The 21,836-nt window shown below is 32.9% G+C and overlaps 1 protein-coding gene and 2 long non-coding RNA genes across 9 annotated transcripts; 1 reads left to right on the forward strand and 2 right to left on the reverse strand.

The window, feature by feature from the left end:
- Positions 1–339: 339 nt before the first annotated feature.
- On the forward strand, positions 340–1,554 carry LOC145123405 (uncharacterized). Its single transcript, XR_013715122.1, has 2 exons — positions 340–944; positions 1,036–1,554. It is a non-coding gene; the product is annotated as an uncharacterized LOC145123405 (long non-coding RNA).
- An 8,820-nt stretch (positions 1,555–10,374) lies between these two features.
- On the reverse strand, positions 10,375–14,118 carry LOC145124684 (uncharacterized). Of its 7 annotated transcripts, XR_013715690.1 has the most exons (7): positions 12,938–14,117; positions 12,363–12,832; positions 11,964–12,021; positions 11,732–11,797; positions 11,623–11,662; positions 11,435–11,500; positions 10,375–11,331 (listed from the first exon to the last, which is right to left on the reverse strand). It is a non-coding gene; the product is annotated as an uncharacterized LOC145124684 (long non-coding RNA). The 7 variants fall into 7 exon arrangements; XR_013715689.1 differs by having other exon boundaries at positions 11,732–12,021; XR_013715686.1 differs by having other exon boundaries at positions 11,964–12,832.
- A 4,611-nt stretch (positions 14,119–18,729) lies between these two features.
- LOC145124713 (transport inhibitor response 1-like protein Os04g0395600) lies at positions 18,730–21,163 on the reverse strand. Its single transcript, XM_079060161.1, has 4 exons — positions 20,969–21,163; positions 20,383–20,872; positions 19,809–20,307; positions 18,730–19,698 (listed from the first exon to the last, which is right to left on the reverse strand). Exons 2-4 carry the CDS (start codon positions 20,853–20,855, stop codon positions 18,943–18,945), a joined length of 1,728 nt encoding a protein of 575 aa, XP_078916287.1. The 5' UTR covers positions 20,856–20,872; positions 20,969–21,163; the 3' UTR covers positions 18,730–18,942.
- Between the last annotated feature and the right edge of the window lie 673 nt (positions 21,164–21,836).

Below are 21,836 nucleotides of genomic sequence, written 5' to 3' on the forward strand. Positions count from 1 at the left end.
GCTTACAATGTTTTCGACAATCGACAATCAAGAGGAAATCGACAAATTGCTTATCAGCGGTCGGTAATAGAGATGATCAGATGATTACGTTCTGTTGTGAAACTTGTTGTGTGAACCGCAAATCCATAATCCTTGAACTTTGAAGTATTCTCATGACCATTTTGTATCAAATATAAACTATTTTGTTTGGCAATTTCATAAACCAAAAATAAGACTGCTTTGGTTAAAATAATTCAAGGGAGGGGCTGAAATGGTTATTTCCTCAAAGTTAAATGAAATTAGGGCTTTTATAAAAAAGAATCCCATGGAGGGACTGATTGCGTCTAAGTGGTCCAACTTATCAAAGTTAGAGTTTTAAGTCCCATTTATTTTGTATGATCGGGTATTGAAGGAAAAGGGGAAATGTGTCTCCCTCCTCAGTTGATCGGGAACAACAGAGGCAACGAAACGGTGGGAAATGAGGGTTCGATCTCCGACGATGATCAAGTGATTCACAGGTAGGTACGTCGGTAGATGGTTGTCGCCGGCTGCAATGGCGAGGGGTTGTGGCAGCTTCCCGTCGGTCCCTTTCCTTGATCCGTCAACAGAAAAATACGAAGGGAGGGACATCAGAGAGGGAAGCACCTCCGGTGCTTGATCGATTCGATGACGGGGAAGAAAGACGACCCCGACGAGGAGGGGCATCGATGGTGTCCGATCGAGAAGAGAAGGAAGAAACCAAAGGCGTCTTCAATCTGTTGAAGTTAGGGCTTGCTCCGGTCGACTGTAAAGAAGGAAGGGAGTCGGTCCTCTGGTGGCGACTTGCGAAGAAACGGAGGCAGAGTCGGCTATTGCGGTTGTCTGTGGTGGTGAGAGGCCGAAGATGGTGGTGATAGCGCCTTGGCTCGCCGGTACTTGCCTTCAATGGAGGAGGTCCCCGACGGAACTGCTTTGACCTCCGGCAGGTAGTAACAATCGATAATTTGAGGTGTTTGTATGGTTTGTTTGATAGGTACCAAGGATGAACTTTGATGTTTGGGTTTTGGTGTTTAACAGGGAATGGAAACAAGGACTCACTCTGTTGTGAATTTGATGTTTGATAGGAAAAGGAACAAAGAAGAACATAGGAGGTTTGATTGCTGATGGTCGGAAAACTCCAATTCAGGTGGTGTCTTCTTCCACTATGAGAGAGAGACGGAGAGTAAGAGAGAGATGGAGAGAATGGAGTGAATTGTTGTAGAAGGAAGAGTGCCAGGGAGGGTAAGACAACTTGTTCCAGCTATTTGTGATCTAATGCAGATTTTTGAGAGACTTTTGTGTACCAAAATATTTAGGAGGGACTTTGAGAGTACAATGTATTTTATCATGGAATGTATTGTATCAAGGGTTTGTATTTATACGTGTGAATATTTTTGTGTGTGAGAAAAACTGGTTAATTTCATGTATCTATTCATGTATTTGGTTGAATTGCTATTAGGTTGATATGTATTAATAGCTTCTTTAGTGTCATGTACATGTGTGTGGTGTATAAGTGAGTTTGTGAAAATATATGTGTGAGGAGTGGTTTGATCGAAATTTTGGTCATGAAGTGGTTAGAAATTGTTCATATTCATGTAATTAGTATGTTTCCATTAGATTTCAAGCATGTGGGTGTTGTTTCAAAATAATAATTCATGTCAAATACATATGCATTCATATGCTAACTCTTGTCACATTTTTATATGTATATAATATGTAATTATATGGATCGAGATTTAATAGATTATGAACTTGCCAAAATTGCAAGATAAGCCAAGACTTGGTCTTTTAATATCGTATATGACATTTATATACAAATATGTTTATATATAGTGATTACATGATTATCTATTAGTCGTATGAAATTTGGATTTATAAATATAATATATTTAATATACATATTAAACATAAAATTACACACAATCGGTCATTAATACCTAGTGGTTCGCGTTGGTTTGACCACCAAACTCTGACCGATTTTTACCAATTGTTACAATCCCCAACTGCTGACGATGAACGAAATAACCAACGATCAAAAATGGATCAACAACTAATCCAATGATCCAATACACTGCTGAACAAAGCTCTTCAAAAAATACAACTTACCAAACTCTGAAGTTGTTTAACAGATCAACAACTGCTCATCCTTAACTATAGATTGGGATCTATACAACGATATGACCAAACCCTTAACAATCGATACTCAACCTGAGTAGTCCAAACGCCTCTTGACCTAATCCTCGATGTTCCTGAAACTATTGGTTACAACGAGCTCCTCGCCCAACAACTTGCGAGGTGAGGATAACACACGTGTCCCTGAAGACATAAACCTAGTGGTAACTTGCTCTCTTCTCACGATCTGCCCAATCCGTGAATTCTTTGTGACCATGAAGGACTCCAACGGATCCTTGAGAAATGCAATATGAAAACTTCCTAACCATGAGCACTTCGATGGTATCCTACCTTCCTTCTCTTATGCAACAATAAAATTGTGCCAAAAGTATCGCACACCAAAACCGCAAATTCCTCTTACCCAAAGTATGATAACCACAAAATCAAACAATCTGTTGATCCCCCAATTGGACTACTCAGTTCTCCCTTACTTAGGGTTCGAACTACCACCAACTTTCATTGCCAACAACCATCTCTCAAACCGGCTCAACCGGATACATACCAACCCTGAATCTTGGAATGTATAACACAACGTGAGATGATCCATCAGATAAAGACCAACCAAACTCACGGAAACTCCAAATCTCATATAGAGACCTCAGAACTTACCCCAATACTAACACTTCGAACATTATGTTTCCCATCCAGATGCACTAGTAATAACTTCAACAGTACTATATTTGTAACAAATCTCTAGCTATCAACCAAAGGGCTAACCACCCATCTAACCAACAATTTATCATCAAGAAACTCATCAAAAAAATCATCATGAATATGAGAGGCTTCATTCTCGTAATAAGGACACATCAGAGACAATGAAAGTTGCTAATCCCATTCACTTTTCATGATTACCTTAAACAATTAGTCAGAACGTAACCTAACTGATTTAAAAAAAAAAAAAAGCAGACCCATGCTGTCATCGTTTTATAGTCTCAACAATAATGACTCTCTTGGCCACATCTGGAATATCTCAAGCCAACCATACCATAAGAATCCTCTTATGCATTTCCACACATGTCGCAGGAACCACGACTATCTAGTCACATGTTGGGTTTACATCCTAAGTTAAATCATATGCATGCCCACTCTTTCCTCCGAACACGGAAATATGGAAGAACATAACCCTCGTTGTAGAAAATTTCATCCTAAGCCATCAGTCGAACACTCATCCTCAGGTTGCAACTCCCGAGTCGATCATCACAATCGCTTCGTTCTTTAGCCCCGCGACACAAACTGGTGCTACTTCGAGCAAAGCTATCGAGACCTTAGAATCGACCCGCTCACGTAGGCTTGCACCTAATCAGATCTAACTACAACTGTTTCCTAGGCCCGAATGGACATTAAAATCAAAAATGCAATCAAGCAACCGGTTCTATTCTAAAGCTCCCAGAGTAAGATATAATGTAAGTTGGTACACCATTGACTAGGAACATACCTATTTTAGATAAACACAAAATGACATAGTCAAAGATAAAAATACATACCAATGTTTTCTTGAGACTCGGTCTTGACCTCCTAATAGAATATAGGCGTTAGGACCATTACTCCCTTCACCGCCCACTTAGGACAGTTTGGTTTAAAGTGAACTGGTTGGTGACAGTAAAAACACATATGAGCCTTCTTACAATCACGGTTGACATGCCCTCTTTCTCCATACTTGAAGTATTTGAACATGTGACATGAAAACCTATGGGTTTTCCCCATACTTGCCATAGATATCGAAGCCCCCCCCCCCCCCCCCCAGACTCCTAGTACCCAAGTTAGCATCATTGAACTCTTCGCCTATTGCCAGTAATATTGAATCATATGACCTTTTCCTCTCCCCCTGTCGTGTCTCCGCATCAAGATCCCTTTCTTAAGCCTCCTCGGCAATCTTATCAACAGTTTGAATGACTGCAACCCGCTCCTCGATCATGACAATCAACATGTCGGTGATCCGCACAATGATACCAGGCAACTCCTCCACTAAGGTCTGTGAAACCCCATTGACAATCCAATCTCGTAACTCTGTTTTGTTAACACCAATCTCAAGATACTTTGCTTCCCGTCGAGTATTCGGCATGCTGTTGAACACAAAAATAAATGTCATCTCATACCCATAGTGTTGTTATTATTATGCATTTCTCAAATGGTACAATCCTCAAGAACCCTCATTTCTACCATCTACCAGCTCCTTAGAAACCCTTTCAACTCTTCCTGGCCCTGTAAGATCTTGTTCTTTCAGTAGTACCGGTCCATACTACCTTCCACACCTATATGTACGTGTCCCAAGAATTGTTTCAAAGTTCCTAAGTCACTACACATGACCACTACCAACCGTTTTAATCACATATACCCAGAGGCGTAGCTAAGCATTCACAAGGTAGGTCCTTGGACCTACCTTTTTTATTTTTCAATACAACAAATATATATAGAAAAAATTTATGACCTACCTTATTTTTGCTAAAATATCTACACTTTCATATTTTTTTTTCAGTTTCATTTAAATAAGGAACCACGTTGTTTTTGGTTCTAGATTCGTCACTGCATATACCCACACCCGATCGAGTACATACCATTACCATTACCCTTCCTAGATTCTCCTTCTAAACATATCACGTTTCATCGATCGATTCCTTATTTTCCTTCGCTGCTTCAAGATTGCCAGTAGATGATTGGAATCAGTGTTGGTGGATGATTGGAATCAAGAAGATGAAGAAATGGGGAAATATTTTTCATACAGAATACACACTCAAACAAGAGAGAGAGAGAGAGAGAGAGAGAGAGAGTGGGACCCTTGTTATTTTCTTAATTATTAAAATAAATAAAATAGTATTAGATTTAAAAAGAAATGAAAGAAAAATGGAAAATAAATACCCCAAGGGTATTACAGTCATTTCACTATTCGGATGGACCAAAAACGCAACGAAACTAGGTCAAAATGACCACTAAGCCAAAAAAGTCATGGTTTTGACTAAAACCCCAAAAAAATACATATCGGAGACCATTTTTGCAATTTTGTCAGTTGGGATTTTAAATTATTAGATTGGATTTTCGGATTTTAATATGTTTAAACACCCCTAATTAATGCATCCTTTTTAATTTGTATTGTTTGTTTTTTTCGTCTAACGAGTATAATGTCTTTTAACCCACAATATACCGACATGTCTTAATTATTCGCTTCTAATTAATCCAGCTTCATCAAATAATACACAAGTTGGCTGTATTATAATAAGTCTTTATTAAGAATTTAAGATTTAAGATGCTTTATCGCTTTATGCAATAGTCTTTTTTGCCCCTTTACTGGTTGTCTGGTTTTTATCTTTTCTGCTAAACTCATAAGAAGTACCCAAAGTCTCAATACTCCGATTCATATCTAAAAGGCTAAAATTGCAATTCTATTTGGTTGGGCTTAACCCAACCTTAACCTATTTGTAGTTTTATCCCAAATACTTCTATAAATCCAAAATCTTAAAAAAAAAAGTAAGTACTAAGTACAATATATAAATTATAAAGGTTTGTGAAAAAAAAAACAGAATTGGCATTTGATCTAATAATTTATTTACTTTAAAAATGAATAATTCAATATAAATAAAGAAAGCAAAACATATAAACACAATTGATTGATGCATATTTATAGATAATCCAACAAAATGAATTATTGTAGATTAACTTTTAATACCCTATAAAATACCAAATGAATTACAGTGACTTTCATCTCGAGAAGTTTCTTTATTTCGAAAATTTTCAAAATTAGAAGAAAAGAAGAAATGATACATGAGACGCCGTTGATATTATTATCAGCAATTTTATTTTTACCCAAGAATTATGTATCTGTTTTTCATTTTCGAACATTATGAATATAGGGTTAATTATATAAAAACTATATACTTTCGAGTTTTTTCTCGGTTTAAGCCCAAACATGTTTATTATATTTCGAAAACCCCCACATTTTTAGTTTTTATTTTATTTTATTTTTTTTAGTAGATTTATCGGCAGTATGATGGTGAGACATTTTTCATCTAAAAACATTAACTTTTTTTCAAAAAAAAAAAAAAAAAAAAAAAAACTCCCACGTTTAACAAATTTGTTTCTTTGTAACAACTTTCACTTTGTCTCGTAATTCTTATGGTCTTTTTCTGTTGTTGTTTATGGCGTCTTATGGAGGAATATGGAGGTTTGATTGTATATGTTTACTAATTTTGAGATTAAAGATTTTGTGTCTAGTCACTCAGATGAAATTATATCATAAATGATTTCACTTCTGCTAATTTAGATACCAAATGTTATATATCTTGTATCTTGGGTGGAATCCAGGGGAGGATTTATGTTGTTGCACGGGTAGCTCGTGTGACCCCCTATATTATAAATCTAAAATATTTAAAGTCCAAATTTAATAGTCCATTCTTTTAAAATAGCCCAAAATATATAAGCCCAATTGTTTAATGATAAGAAATAACTCAATCCAAATCTTATACCCATTTCATTAAAAAAAAAATTGACGTGGGTAACAAAACAAAAGGCACGATCGAACCCCTGTTGCCTTCGCCCTTCTTGCTCGAATTGGAGATACTAGATAAGGTTCACATTATAGAACAATTGTAAGATTGATGAATTTGTTTGCAAAAGTTGTTGAGGTAAGACTTTGTTTGGCGTACTAGCTGAAAAGTTAGCTATAAAAAATAATGTTTGATAAAACTAGCTGAAATATATAAAATTACATAAAATGACATGTAAGAATATGTGGTTCTATAATTAATTAAGGGGTGTATTTGAAATTTTTTTAAAAAACTCCTAAAAAGCTAGTCTAAGTAGCTTTTCAAAAAACTAGCTTATAAGCTACTTTTTGGTTTACCAAACATGACAACATACAAAGCTCGAAAAATAAGCTAGCTTATCAGCTAGCTGTGGCGCGCCAAACACAACCTTAATTATGTCAAAGATGAGGGGTCTAGTTTATATAACCATAATCAAGAAAATGGTATTTTATCATATTTTCAAGACACTTGATTTCATGTTTCTTTTACACTTGATGTTGGAAATTCTAGGTCTCGTCGATACCTTGTCAAAACATCTTCAAAAAAAAGATCAAGATAATTTGGAAGCGGCCTCATTAGTAAAAGGGACAACGAAAGCATTACTAGTTTTTAGAAAAGATGGATTTCCACAAATTTGGAAGTAGATATGTGCTTTTTGTGAAAAACTTAGTATTAAAATTGTGGGCATGTTGGAATATTATGTTATCGCACGAAAGCGTAGGACTAATATGACTAAACAATATCATTTTGATGTTGTCATTTTTAACACGATTTTGGCTATGCAAATTCAAGAATTTGGGGATCGATTTAGTGAAGTTGGCACGAAACTGATAGAGAACCTGGCGGCTTTGATTCCTTATGACTCGTATTCTAGTTTTGATAAATTAAAGTTGTTGAATCTAAGTGAGATATACAAAATTGATTTTGACGATTCAGGGTTCATCTTAATGGGCAACATGATATCTATTATCACTTTTTGCTCCATGATGAGAAATTTTTCAAGTTGAAAGGAATTGCGGACCTCTTTCGTTTGTTGGTGGAAACAGGGAAGCACTTCTCTTATCTTTTGGTTTATAGATTTTTTAAAACTAACTTTGGTTTTGACAATCGCAACTGTAACCGTTAAAAGATGTTTTTCTGCAATGAAGTTGTCGAAGACCGATTTGTGTAATAGAATAGGTGAAGATTTTATGAATTATACTTTGATTTGTAGTGTAGAAAAAACACTTGAGAATATAAAATCTGAAAATATAATTATTCACTTTCGGAAAATAAAAGATAGAAGAGATGACCTTTAAAATGTAACTTTGACACTTTTTTATGTCTAATGAAATGGTGGTTTTTTTTTCTTATTGTATATTATGCAGAATTTTTTTTTGGTGCTACCCCTTTACTTTGACATTGGCTCCGCCACAGGAGGAATCATATCATAAATAGTTATGTGTTTACTAATTTGGAGAGTGAATGTTATGTATCTACTAATTAGATGAAATCGTATAACACATGATTATGTGTCTCCTAATATAGGGACGAAGGTTCTGCTTATGCAAATTTGGAGACCGGAGATTATATTTTTGCTAACTTTGAATGAATCGTATCATAAATCGTTTTGCGGCTAATAATTTTGATACCAAAGGTTTTGCATCTGCTAGCTTGGAGACTAATTGTTTTGCGTTTGAAAATAAATAACAATGCAAGAGTAAGGAATTTTTTGACTTCTATTTTTTTCATATGACTATTGATGGGAAATGTTGAGTTTCAAAGAAATCTAATGAGATTATTATTAATCAAATCACTTATGAGATTGACAATATTTTTAATGGAAAAAACATAAAAACTAAGATAAGAATTTGCTAACATAGATTGGAGTTTGAGAACGTATGATTCTAAAAATAATATAATGTGCCAAGCCAATTTAGATAGATGTTTTTCACCCACTACAGTCTCTTATAATCTCTAGGTAACCTATAATATCCATTTTGCCAACAAAAATTAGACAAAACTTTTCTCCTCGTTTAAAAAACAATATAATATTTCCTTGAGATATTAATGTTCAAAACCACCTAGAGCATAATAAACATCATAATGGACATGTAAATTATTAGCCGAAAAGAATAGTTAGATCCAAAGAAAAAAAAGTTTTGTCAAAACCGGCAAGATTATATTGTTTTTATTATATATCCATTTTTTTTTTTTGCGATTTAACCACTATATTTTATTTTAATCGATATGATCCATTTTTAAAGAAAATTCCATTTTGACCTCCTAATTTTGGTTTAACGTCTGTTAATATTGACATGACTTCTGATTAACCTACATGACATAATATATACTTACTAAAATTTGAAATAATTTCTCATATATCTAATATTGTATGTGTATGACTTGCTAAACTGAAAAATGACAAGTCATTTCAAAAAGCATGATTTTATTTCATAGAATACATATGATATCATGTAGGTAATAAGAAACCATGTTAATTTTAATACCTCCTAAACTAACATAATGGTCACACCGAATATTTATTTAGAAAAATATGTGACTTTGATTGGCCAAAATAAAATGCAACAGTTTAACCGCGAAATTATCAATATATAGTGGTTTTATTGTCTTGTTTTTGTCATATAAACAATTTGTTTATTACTTACTGATTACTTGTAAAACCTATTAAGAGTGTTAAAACGAAAAAAATGAGTTTTTTTTTTAAATAAATAAAATATTAAGTTTAAAACAAAATAATAGTAAAATATATGGTTTTTTACAGGAAAAAATAAATATTCTCTTACCTTTTATTCATATCTATCTTCCTACTTATATAAAATAACTAGATTATGACCCGTGTAAAACGCGGGAAACATATAAAGTTATAAAAAGCCGACACAGTATCAAGATGGTTTTCAAAAGACGGATAAATGAGCAATACAATTGAATAAATATGGTCACTTGTAGAGCAACAAACTTTGTTTCTACTTACTGAATACAAACATGTGGGCAAAGTTTAAAAAGATTCATACTATACTATGTACGATAATTGTCTTTCATGTGCTAAGTATTAGATGTGTGATGAAAGAAAAGTCATTCATTTTATATGTATAAATTTTTTATAATAATTATTAATAATGTCAATACATATTTAATTGCAATATATTTAAGTAAAAATGATAAATTGATGATGCTATACGAATCAGTTAAGTAAATATAAAAACTACATCCTTATTATTGGAAAAAGGAATAGTACATTGCTACTTTTTCAAAAACAACACTAAAAAATCGAAACACATTGGTTTTATTTATAAACATAAATGACACACTTTTTCATAGAAAACGAATTGGATGCATTAATGGCTTAAAATGAATTTATTAAATTCTTCAAACATATATTAAAAAAATTAATATCATAAAACAAATCCATTCTTAAAATAAATTAGAATAAATGTTAAGCATTGAGTACCTATTACAGTAGTTATACCTTATAATTAAACTTATTAAGATAATTAGCTAAAATTGCACTGAATCATGATGAGCATGTTACCTTTTTTAAAGTCGGATGGTTATTACTCGTTGTATGATTGTATTCTCTAATATATATACTTTCACAAAATTATATTTAGAAAAATTTCATCATGTTGATAATATGATAATGTGTATTTTATTTATCAATAGAAATTCTATAATAATACACTCAAAATTTATATGTATCATTTTGATAACATCATGTTTCAAACTTGAAAAGTACACAACGCTGAAAATGTAATTAACATGAGATTATGTAATTAACATGAGATTTCAAACTGGAAAATTACCAAAAATGAAAAATAAGATTTCAAAAGTTAAAATCAGTATTAGTGTACGCATCTGAACACTGAGAAAAATCCAAACTTGAATAAAGGAAGAAGGATCCTTACCTTAATATTCTTCAACAACTTAAAAAACTCAAAGGATTTGTATAAAATCCCCCTTAAGCCCTATATTTCTGAAATCGCAGCTTAAACATGACAACCTTAAAATTCTTTCTGTTTCCACTAAAATAAAAACAGTGTCACAGAGAAATCAAGATTGAAATTTTCAGGAGAAAACTTTTCCAAAATGAAAAAAAGAACGTTAAACATATGCTACAATGGAAAAGAATTTACCTACAGAATAATTGGTTGAGTCAAGCAATTGAAAAATAGTTTAAGCAACAAATAGATATCACTATCTATATGGTTACAAAGTAAAAAAGACTAAGCATTTTCTTTTACTATAATATGTGCAAAAATATTACCTGAGAAAATAAGTATGTTCCTTCCTTTAGGTAACATCTGCATGTAAGGTTTTCAATGATGAAGATGTTGACAAATACTCTGCCATTTCTTTTGCAGGCCGACAACTTTGGCATGCACTGTAACAGGATTGTATTGGGTTTGCATGATATTTGTTTCAGGGTTTATGGAAAGTTGAGAAGTTTGTAGCCAAGAAGGTAAGGTTGCTCGATAATGGTTTAAAATTGACCTGCCGTCCTTTAGAAATAGCATTTACTTCTAGCTTTAATTTGTCATCACAAATGTAACACACATATACAAAATGGTTTGAGAACCTTAATGGAGTCTTGATATCATATGCCATGGAGAAGAACCCTCCAAATGGAACAAATGACTCCAATAGGCTGCAAATATATAGCAACATGCAAATCATGATTAGAATTAGAATTTACTTGTATATAAATTAAACGTTGATAAGATGAGACTGGTTATTTTAGGTTTTACTACCTAGACTTTATTGAATTGATAGGAAGAACATGGAGGTTCACTCTTCTTTGAAGTTTCAAGTTTCAACTACCATCAAGGACATACAGAAACAAACCTTTTTATTAGCACTTAACTCGTTTGAGTTCAACAATAAATCAAAAATAAAAACAAAAATGACAAAAATAAACTACATCAGGAAAGAAATATACCATCAAGTCTCTTGATGAACCTAAATCCAAGATCCAGTAACTGCACACATAATAACATCAAAAATTAGAAGTAAACCTAAGATTTTTCTTGTTGATATTAAAAAAACACCTTCATGCTTAAGAAATCTTAATATGGCTTTTGGCGAACTAAGCAACCTTCATGGCTGGATATATCCTGAAAATCAGGAACAATGCCACATCTTATCATCATGTAACTTGGCCATTTTTCAAAAATAACAGTTGTTAATATGCAACATGTAAATTGTTGCCAGGGAACTAAAATTGCAAATGTTGATAGAGAAAGCAGAAAAACAAAAGTAGAGAAAGTATATAGAAGTTACCTCGTTATTTCTAAACCAAATCGAATAGCTACGTGATAATAGAAAGAACCATGAATGGCTGAGGGGTAAATACCATGGTCGAAAAGATGAAAAAACAACCCATAGTTAGGTATTGTGATACAGAGAAAAGGTGATTAAACATTATTCAATCAATTTTTTAGTAAACCTGATAACCAAAAAATTATTATTCAAGGATTTTCTATTTTTGCATTGCTTCATCTACACACATTACCATGAAAAACTATCAATCACTGTTGTGATATCATCTTTTAAACCATCAGGAGAATGCATGGAAAAGGAACAACAAAAAATTTAAGCAACACAAAACTACCATTAAATGAATCAGACATTTAGAAATGTGATGACAGAACCAAATAAAGATATCATCTGGTAACATACCCTTGGTAGATAGCATCTGGTAGCAGGCAAAGTGAAAGAGCTTCAAATCAACCGATTAATTAGCTATTATAACCCCACAAATAAAATGAATCAGACATTTGGTAGCAACTACAGATTCGAAATGCAAAAATATCATGCAAATATTAGTTTATATAACATTCAATCAATAATCTCATATTTAAGAGTTTATGCCTGATTGTAATTCTTCAACAGATGTCGATCAATAGGAATGAAACATGTGATAATTTTCCAAGGGATTACGATGCAAAAAAAAAGTTTTCAACAGAAAAGTAGGTCACACTGCCAAAAAAAAAGAGAAATATTTTGGATTACAATTAGCCGAAAATCGAAACAAGCGTGAAGCATCTATGGATTCTAGATATTTATTGGTTTGTACTAAAGTCATGATCAATGGAGTAGTTGAGATGTACAAGAAAGTAGATCATATATCCCTCTTATAACTTCTTTACCTAAAAGAAAAAACACATGAATAGGAAGAAGTTAGTAAAAAGAGACGAAATGAGAAGGGAAAAAGAATTAACAAATTAATTTATTCTGATGATTTTGTTGTGTACCTTCAGGTCTTCAACTGCCCTGCCTCAACGTACATCATATGTCTTCCTTATGCAACTTCTATCATCACGGACCGATGTATGCAATCGAAAAGTTACAATACATATGATGATTATATTTCAAAACCCCAAAAAGATTAAAGTTTCAAACATAAAACTTACTCAAAAAAAAAAACTCTGTACAATCAAGAACACAAATCAATCTAAAAGCCTCAGTTACATAATTTGCTGATCATAAAATTTGGTTCAATCATTTTATCAAACAGGTAGTGTGCACAAAAAATTCTGATTCATGTAGCCAGTGAGCACAAAGGGAACTATTTTTTCGCCTTTTACTAAAAAAAAAAGATGAAAACATACTCTTTCCATCAGAACACTTCCTTTAATCTTCATGCCCTTCATATATATGATATTTAAATATGAAAATGAAAGAAACTTCACCGGTACGAATGTGAAACGGGTATTTAGAAAAAAAAAACGATGTTGCTCTGATAAGAAAGCGGTCATCGGGTTTGAGGTTGAGGTCGATTACTAACTTATCTAAAAAACGGAGACCAAGAAATTAGATTGGATTCAGTGACTTATTGATGACGGGTAAGAAAAGCGATGGAAAAAGAAATATCAGATCAGTAAACATCTGCAATACCACAATTTTGGAATCAAACATCCTCTATAACCTTAGTAAGGTCACTGGTAAGGCAAAGCTGTGTTAGGAGACGATGGTGCGATAAGGTGAAGATTCAGGTTGGAGGGTGAGGTCGAGTAATAACTTATCTAAGAAATGGGGACCAAGAAATTAGATTTGATTTTGTGACTTACTGATAACGGGTAAGAGTAGCGATGGAAAAGAACTATGCAGCAAGTAGTGGAAGGGCCATGAATCACCAATCTTATTCAAGAAAATTCAGTTGCTTTTTTAAGGGTTTTTAGAGAACCAATTTCTACAGAGATAAAGTGGGAGACTCATGGTGAGGCGGTGGCTCATATACCGGTGGTGGGAAATAGAGAGAAAAAAGAACGTTGGAAGCCATCTAACAGGGAGTCCTTTAAAAGTATGGCTGATGGACGAATACAGAGAGAGTTTTTGGGAGTAGATTTAGGATTATAAAATTTTCCTCGTAGCACAACCAGGACATGGAGGATGAAGAGGATTATGGAATTATGGTTTAAAAGAGAAAGAAAGAGAAGAATAAAGATGGGTTGATTAATGTTTTTGGTTAGATTTATCGAGAAACTAATATCTCAGAGATAAATTGAATGATTTGTTTAAATTAAAAACATAATTGTTGAATTTAAAGATTTCATAATTAGTTGTAATTATGTTTGATAAAAATATAATATCTTAGAGATAAATTGAATGATTTGTTTAAATTAAAAACATAATTGCTGAATTTAAAGATTTCATAATTAGTTGTAATTATGTTTGATCAAAAATATAATATCTCAGAGATAAATTGAATGATTTGTTTAAATTAAAAACATAATTGCTGAATTTAAAGATTTCATAATTAGTTGTAATTGTGTTTGATCAAAAATTTAATGATGATGATGTCAGCGATTTGATCTAAAGGTGAAAAACATAGGATTAAAATACAATCAATGGTCTTGATTGTTTCATTGGTGAATTAAGGGTTTTTTTTAATAATATTTAGAAATGACATATGAAATCCATTAATTTTCTATATTATTCATTTCATTTTGATATTTGTTTTGATCTAATTAACAGAAGATGGATACGAGGATGTTTGATTTATATAAAAGAAAAAATATATATTCTCCTACTTTTAGTACCTGTCATTTACATACTCTATATAATTCAAACATTTGTCGTCATTTTATTGTTTTATTTGATTGGGATAGTAAAATAGTGACAAGTTTTTAATTATATGGAGTATGAGGATGATAGAAACTAAAAGTAAAAGAATATTCCATTACTCACGATGAAAATGTCTAAATAAGAATTATTGTTTATCATTGGTCTCTATAGAATAGTCATGAGACCTAATAGGTGATGTTAGCTACCTTGGTCAAACTATTATCAATTTATGCACATAATCAACTAATATATATATATATATATATATATATATATATATATATATATATATATATATATATATATATATATATATATATATATGATAACATCAAAATTTTCCATTTTAACAATCATAATAATTAAAATTGCAAATATGATCCATGTAGTTAAAATTATGTGATTTTGGTCTAAAAATGTTTGATGGTGCATCATTTGTCTATTTTGGATACCTTGTGTGGTTTTTGTTCCGTATGGTTTGCGTTTTTTGTGTGTTTTTGGTCCATACATAACCTGAAATTACAAATTTTCCCTTAAATAATTCATTTTTAATTTCTTTTAATTATTTTCTAATTATTTAAATTAAAATACCAAAAAAGAAAATTCATACCCACCCGCCCCTTCTCTTTTTAACCCACCCATCCCTCATTGTTGAAGACATTTATTCCATCTCTCTTTCACTCACTCATACACACACATTCTCTCTCTCTCTCTCTCTCTCTCTCTCTATATATATATATATATATATATATATATATATATATATATATATATATATATATATATATATATATATATATATATATATATATATATATATCGTTTTCGGACACCATTACGTGTAGGACCACCACCATCATAGGATTACCATCGCCATCTGTCGGACACCACACATGTCGAACACCACCACCTGCCATGGTAGAAAAGCCTAGCGTCGTCTGAAAAACGGGATCTGGCATGGAAAGTCATAAAAACAGGACATGCCATGCTAGAAAACTCACTGATACCATCACCTACCCAAACCACCTTCATCGGTGCCTCTCTTCATCTTTTAATGATAAGGGTTTTCATCCACCACCACCACATTTGTCAACATTTATAGATCTCCTAAAATCGCTACCCTTCTTATTTTCCAAAACCCTAGCGTTGCCGCCCTTCTCATCTGGATGAGGGTTGTGCTTCAAGCTCTGGATTAGGGTTTTCACGTAGATGGTGATTATTCCTAGTGGGGATACTCATCGTCGAAGATTGTCGAAACCCTAGTGCCACCATTCTGCTGGCGGAGATTGTCGAAGCCATAGCGTTTGCGTCTGCGAAGATGAAGGTGGAAACGACGACAGAGAATATATATGGTTTATTTTCATCTAGTTTAGATCTACGACAACGGTGTAAATCCGGGGACATTTGGGAAAGAGTCTGATGACTCCGACGTGTAGGTCGGTGGTTTAACGGACGTTAACGGTGTAAATCCGGGGACATTTGGGAAAGAGTCTGATGACTCCGACGTGTAGGTCGGTGGTTTAACGGACGTTTTCAGATTTTTTTTTTTTTGGGGGGGGGGGGGGCCTTTTATTCCATTATAGGGTGGGATATGTGTTGTGGAGGAGAGAGAAGACGGTGGCGTGGGTGAGTGAGGTTAAATTTTATAATATTTAAGTATTATAACTACTAAAAAACATTGGAAAAAATAAATTATAAGGGTATAAAAGTAATTTCAAGTGTATATGGACTAGAGTTGAAAAAAATCGACCCAACCCACCAATCTAACCCAAAATTAGCGGGTTGGGTTGAGATTTTCAACCCATTTAACTTAAATGGTTCAACCCGTCTAACTCATTTAATAAAATAGGTTGGGTTGGGTAAAAATTATCAACCTGCTTTCAACCCGTCAACCTATTAAACTTTATATATATATATATATATATATATATATATATATATATATATATATATATATATATATATATATATAGATAATAATAATGTAACATTATAATTTACAAATTAATACTTCGATTAATACATAATAATATTTAAATAATATTAAATTATATATATATATATATATATATATATATATATATATAATTTAACATTATTTAAATATTATTATGTATTAATCGAAGTATTAATTTGTAAATTATAATGTTGCATTATTATTATCTATATTTAATAAAATTCAATCCTAATTTCCATTTTTTTAGCGACGATAATACTGGTCACTTTCCAAAATCACTGTGAAACTAGACATTTTTAATGTTATTTGAACAATTTATTTGTATATATGAGTTAGCATTGTGCTTTTGTCATAATTATATGAAGTTTTATTTAAGTTTTATAATTTAAGTGGTATAATATTTAATTATATAATTTATTTAATTGATTTTAAATAGGTTAACTCAAGTTTAACCCATTTATTTAATAGGTTGGGTCAGAAACTACATAAACATGACAACCCGGTAACAACCCATTTATCTAAAAGGTTATGTTATATTGGAAATATCAACCCATTTAGATAAACAGACTGGGTTGGGTTGAACTTTTATACCCAATTATTAAATGGGTTGAAGCCAAACCCAACCCAGATCGACTCATTGTCACCTCTAATATGGACCAAAATCATTAAAAATATTTAAAATTAGACTACTGATGCACCATCAAAATTATATAATTTTGACAACCACAATGACTATTTTTACAATTTAGTAAAAAAAAATGTAGTATATTATCTAAAATGTGTTGTATCATTCCAGGAAGTGTTGCTTCAAATTCAGAAAGTGTTGTTTCTCCAAATGCATTAAAATTATAGGAAATAACACTATGTAAAAATGATTTTAAGACAATAAAATTAGTTTGTTTATAAAAATGATTTTAAACTCTATTTTTGTATTGTATAAATATGTTTTTTGTATATATAAACACTAGAGATGCAAAATTTTGTTTTCTAAAAAACAAGAGATCTTTTAAAGTTAAGTTATGATTTTTGGTAAAATAATTTTTGATAAATAAATATTTATTTAGACACGTTTAAAGTTTGATCTTCTAAGTCATTTTCTCTAATAATATTATTTTTATATTTTTTTTTTTGTCAGATTTGACAAAACAATTTTTGTGTAAAAGCAAGCTTGCAATTTACTAATTGCAAAATATTAACTCATTTTGTTAAAAGAGCAAAAGAAATTATCAATTTATAATGTAAAGTTTGTTGCTCTTCTAAGTCATTTTCTCTAATAATATTATTTTTATAGTTTTTTTTTGTTAGATTTGACAAAACAATTTTTGTGTAAAAGCAAGTTTGCAATTTACTAATTGCAAAATATTAGGTCATTTTGTTAAAAGAACAAAAGAAATTATCAATTTATTAGACCATAAGACCACCAATTTTGATATTTTAGTGGTAGTCTCAAAATAAACATAAATCCAAAGATCCACTAGTAGCTTAATCACACTACTCATACCCATGGCCAATCTGTGATGGAATGGAATCGTGGTGTTGAAGTTCAATGCTACAAGAGAACATGTAATTGAGGGCCATCCATACTTGTCGCCCATTACATTTATTCGAATTCAACCATATGCCCTAGTGATTTATCGAATCTTTCCATAAGTTGGCACCAAACATTGTACTTTAGTTATAATTTGTGGTTAACTTTCTTTTTAACTCAATAAACTTCATGATGATACACCAAACATTTTATTTTAAAAATAATTTGTGGTTAACTTACTTTTTAACTCAATAAACTTCATGATGATACAACTTAAGACACCTTTATTTATTTTTCCTTTTACATAGTTTGTGAATAAAACATTAAGTGAATAAATGACATGTTACTAAGATAAAGTGTAACTTTTAATCAATAAAATTTCAACTTGATCAATAAAATATGGGTTTCCAATAAAATTTCAACTTGATCAATAAAATATGGGTTTCCAATAATTTTTAGGTAAAGAACCAAAAACCAAACTCAAAACATAAACATAGATAAACAATGGAACTCGTTAAAGTTAAACAATAACAACGTTAATTTTCGACCCAACAACTCGGGGCATCGAGAAGCTTTTCCAACACACAACACATTCCTATTCCTTCCAACCTAAACCAAACACATGACATATTACATTCCATAATATTCCAATTCTTTTAACCGATTACATTCCTCCAAAAAATAACATTCTACACACCAAACGCCCCTCACAATGTTACAACAACCGGAGGAGCGTCTTTTCGTGGTCCCGCAACACTCCGATAAACATAAACCTTATTCGCAACAAAATCATCACCACCATCTTCCTCATCATTAATCACCTCAACATTCAACCTCGGCATCTCTTCCGCCAACTTCTTACACCCCTCCATTGTCACATTACAAGCCGACATCCACAAAGACCGCATCGACTCATACCTTTCCAACCCCGAAAGCAATGCCACGTCACCAAACGGGCAGTCCCGTATCTCTACCCGCCTCAACTTCGGGCAGCCTCTCATCACACATTCCATGCCCAAATCACTATCGCCCACAAACGCGACCGAAAGTGTTTCAAGGTTTTTCGCGTGTTTCCCGATGTATTCGAAAGTTAGGTCGGTTAGAAGGCCGGAAACGGAAAGCCGGCGAAGGTCGGAACAGGAATTGACAATTGCACCGAAGGCTTCGTCCATTGGCTCGTTGGTTATGGAATCGGGTGCGTAGGGGGTTATTATGCAAAGACGGAAGTGGGTGAAATTCGGGCAGTTTCGGGCAACGGTGATTACGGCCGCGTTTGTCATTCGTTGGCAAAAGTAGAGGATGTAATTGAGGTTCGGGCAGTGAGATATGGATACGAGACCGGACTCGGTCACGCCCGGTTGACTCGGGTCAACCGGGAAGACAGGGAAAACTCGGAGCTCTTCTAGTAACGGGCAGTATGATCCGACTGCTTCCAAACCCTTGTCCCCAACTGTATCAAGAACCTGAAAACAATATCAATTCCTTAATGTCTTAATGTAGAAAGTACTTTCATACTTTGGCTTAACTCATTAAGTCATTCTGTTAAGTGAAAAATAAAAGGTCACTGATTTACCCAGAGGCGACGTAGGCGTTTGCAGCGAGGAAGAATCTGTTCGAGTTCATCAGCTCCAAGACTCGCATAACTCAGATTCAGAAAGGTTAAATTTTCACACACAGGATATATAATGGGTAGATAAATCAACGTAGCGTCCCAAAAACCAGAAACTGAATGAAGGTTTTGACATTTAGCGAAAGTGTTTGCAAGGTCGGTGATTGAAGTAGGATTGGGGTCGAGGTCGTCGGAGAATGTACCGGTGCCGAGCTCCGTCAACTGTGGAGCAAGGAGAAGAAGCTTTTGCAATTGAACCAAATTTACTTTCCGGTTAACTTTTAGTACCTTTAACGATTTGCATCGAGAAACGAGACTCTCTAATGCTTCGAAACTTACTTCGCTGTTTAAAGTTGCGAAATTAAGAACTTGTAATGTGGTTAAGGTTTCTGGGAAGAAACTTAGCCAGTCTCCACCGAGATCAATAATTGAATTTTCTTGTATGTCGAGTTCTGTTAGGTTTCTACAAAATGAAGATTTCGAAAGTTTATCAAAACAAAGAATCTGTAGAATCGAAAAGGGAGATGGAAAAGCTTACTCGCAATGAGTAGCAATGGATTCGAGGCCAAGAGTACTGAATCCATCACAGCTTAAGAGTGATAGAGCTTTGAATCCATCAAAATTCAACGCTAAAAACTCCAAACTCTCATCAGTCACCACCATTCTCTTCAGTCTCAGCTCCTCCAGAAAAGGATACGCAGTAGCGAAAACATTTAGCCATGGTTGAACATCAGCTCCCCAGTCCGCCGGCACCAGATTGAAATCGGAAAATCTAGGTTTTCCCTTCAGCGTTACGCTGCGGATCGCCGGAAACCTAGCAGCTACGATTTCCGGTGAAATAGAGTAGCAGTTTTTTATGGATACATGCCGCCGGGTCAACCGCTCAGCGTTGTACCAGTCTTTGCAGACTAGCGATACCGAGTTTCGATCCTTGTCGGAGCTTATCAACGAAAACGTTCGTTTCAGAAATTCCTCCGGCAGCGTCCACGGTGTGGTTGGAGCTAGATCCATGTCCGCTGCTGCAAAAACTGCAACGGTTTCCATTATTTTAAAGCAGATTCATTCTCTTAGCTTAAAAAGCAGCATGTAAAAGCAACCAGAACACAGAGAATATAATGTCGCACCTGAAAATTTTCTTTCTAACGTTGTTGGATTTGGTGACGAAGTTTTGTAGAAGAAACTTGAAGAACTACAGATTTGAAGTAGAAAAAATTGGGGGAAATGGAGAAGGAGAAAAAGGGTTTAAACTGTAATAAATATATATCTGAAAAGACGGAATTTAACATATTATTCCAGCAGCCATTAAAGGAGCTCAGTGCTGTCATTCGGCTTTCCACCATTGATTATGTAAGGTTAAATTATAAATTCAGTCCTTGCGGGTATATTAAAATTACAAATTTGGTTTCTATTGTGATTTTTTCATTTTTTTATACTTCAATTATAATTATAAGTTAATTTTATATATAAACTTAAATCGAAATAAGAGGAAAATATGCAACAAGATTCGTTGTTATTCTTTTATGATTGTAAAACTATATTTTGAAAAACAACATCTTGATATCATATCATCATTATATATGCTCTATTATATTCTATTATATTATGAAACTAAAAATATCAAATACAAATCAAATAAATACGTATTAATTATAAATCCATAACTTTTTGTGATTTTGTCTCTTTGCATAAAACAACTTGTCACACATTAAAACATTCACTCATCAAACTCATGATAGGAAAACTTTATTGGATTCGTGCATGCAATAAAGAATTTCAATTCATAGTTGTTTCTTTTTTAGCGTAAACCTCGACGCGTCTAAATACAATGATGGCACTCGTCGATGAATGTTGGGGCTTAGGAGAGGTGTCATTGTTAGTAAAACCGTTAAATTTATAGTTAAGAATCATATCACATAAACAAATCAAAACACAAACATAACCAGAATTCATATTATTGTTTAATTCACAACATTAATGATAAAAAAATGATCA

The sequence above is a fragment of the Lactuca virosa genome, chromosome 7, assembly GCF_052849685.1.
Source record: "Lactuca virosa cultivar CGN04683 chromosome 7, Lactuca_virosa_CGN04683_v6, whole genome shotgun sequence".
Taxonomy (NCBI): Eukaryota; Viridiplantae; Streptophyta; class Magnoliopsida; order Asterales; family Asteraceae; genus Lactuca; species Lactuca virosa.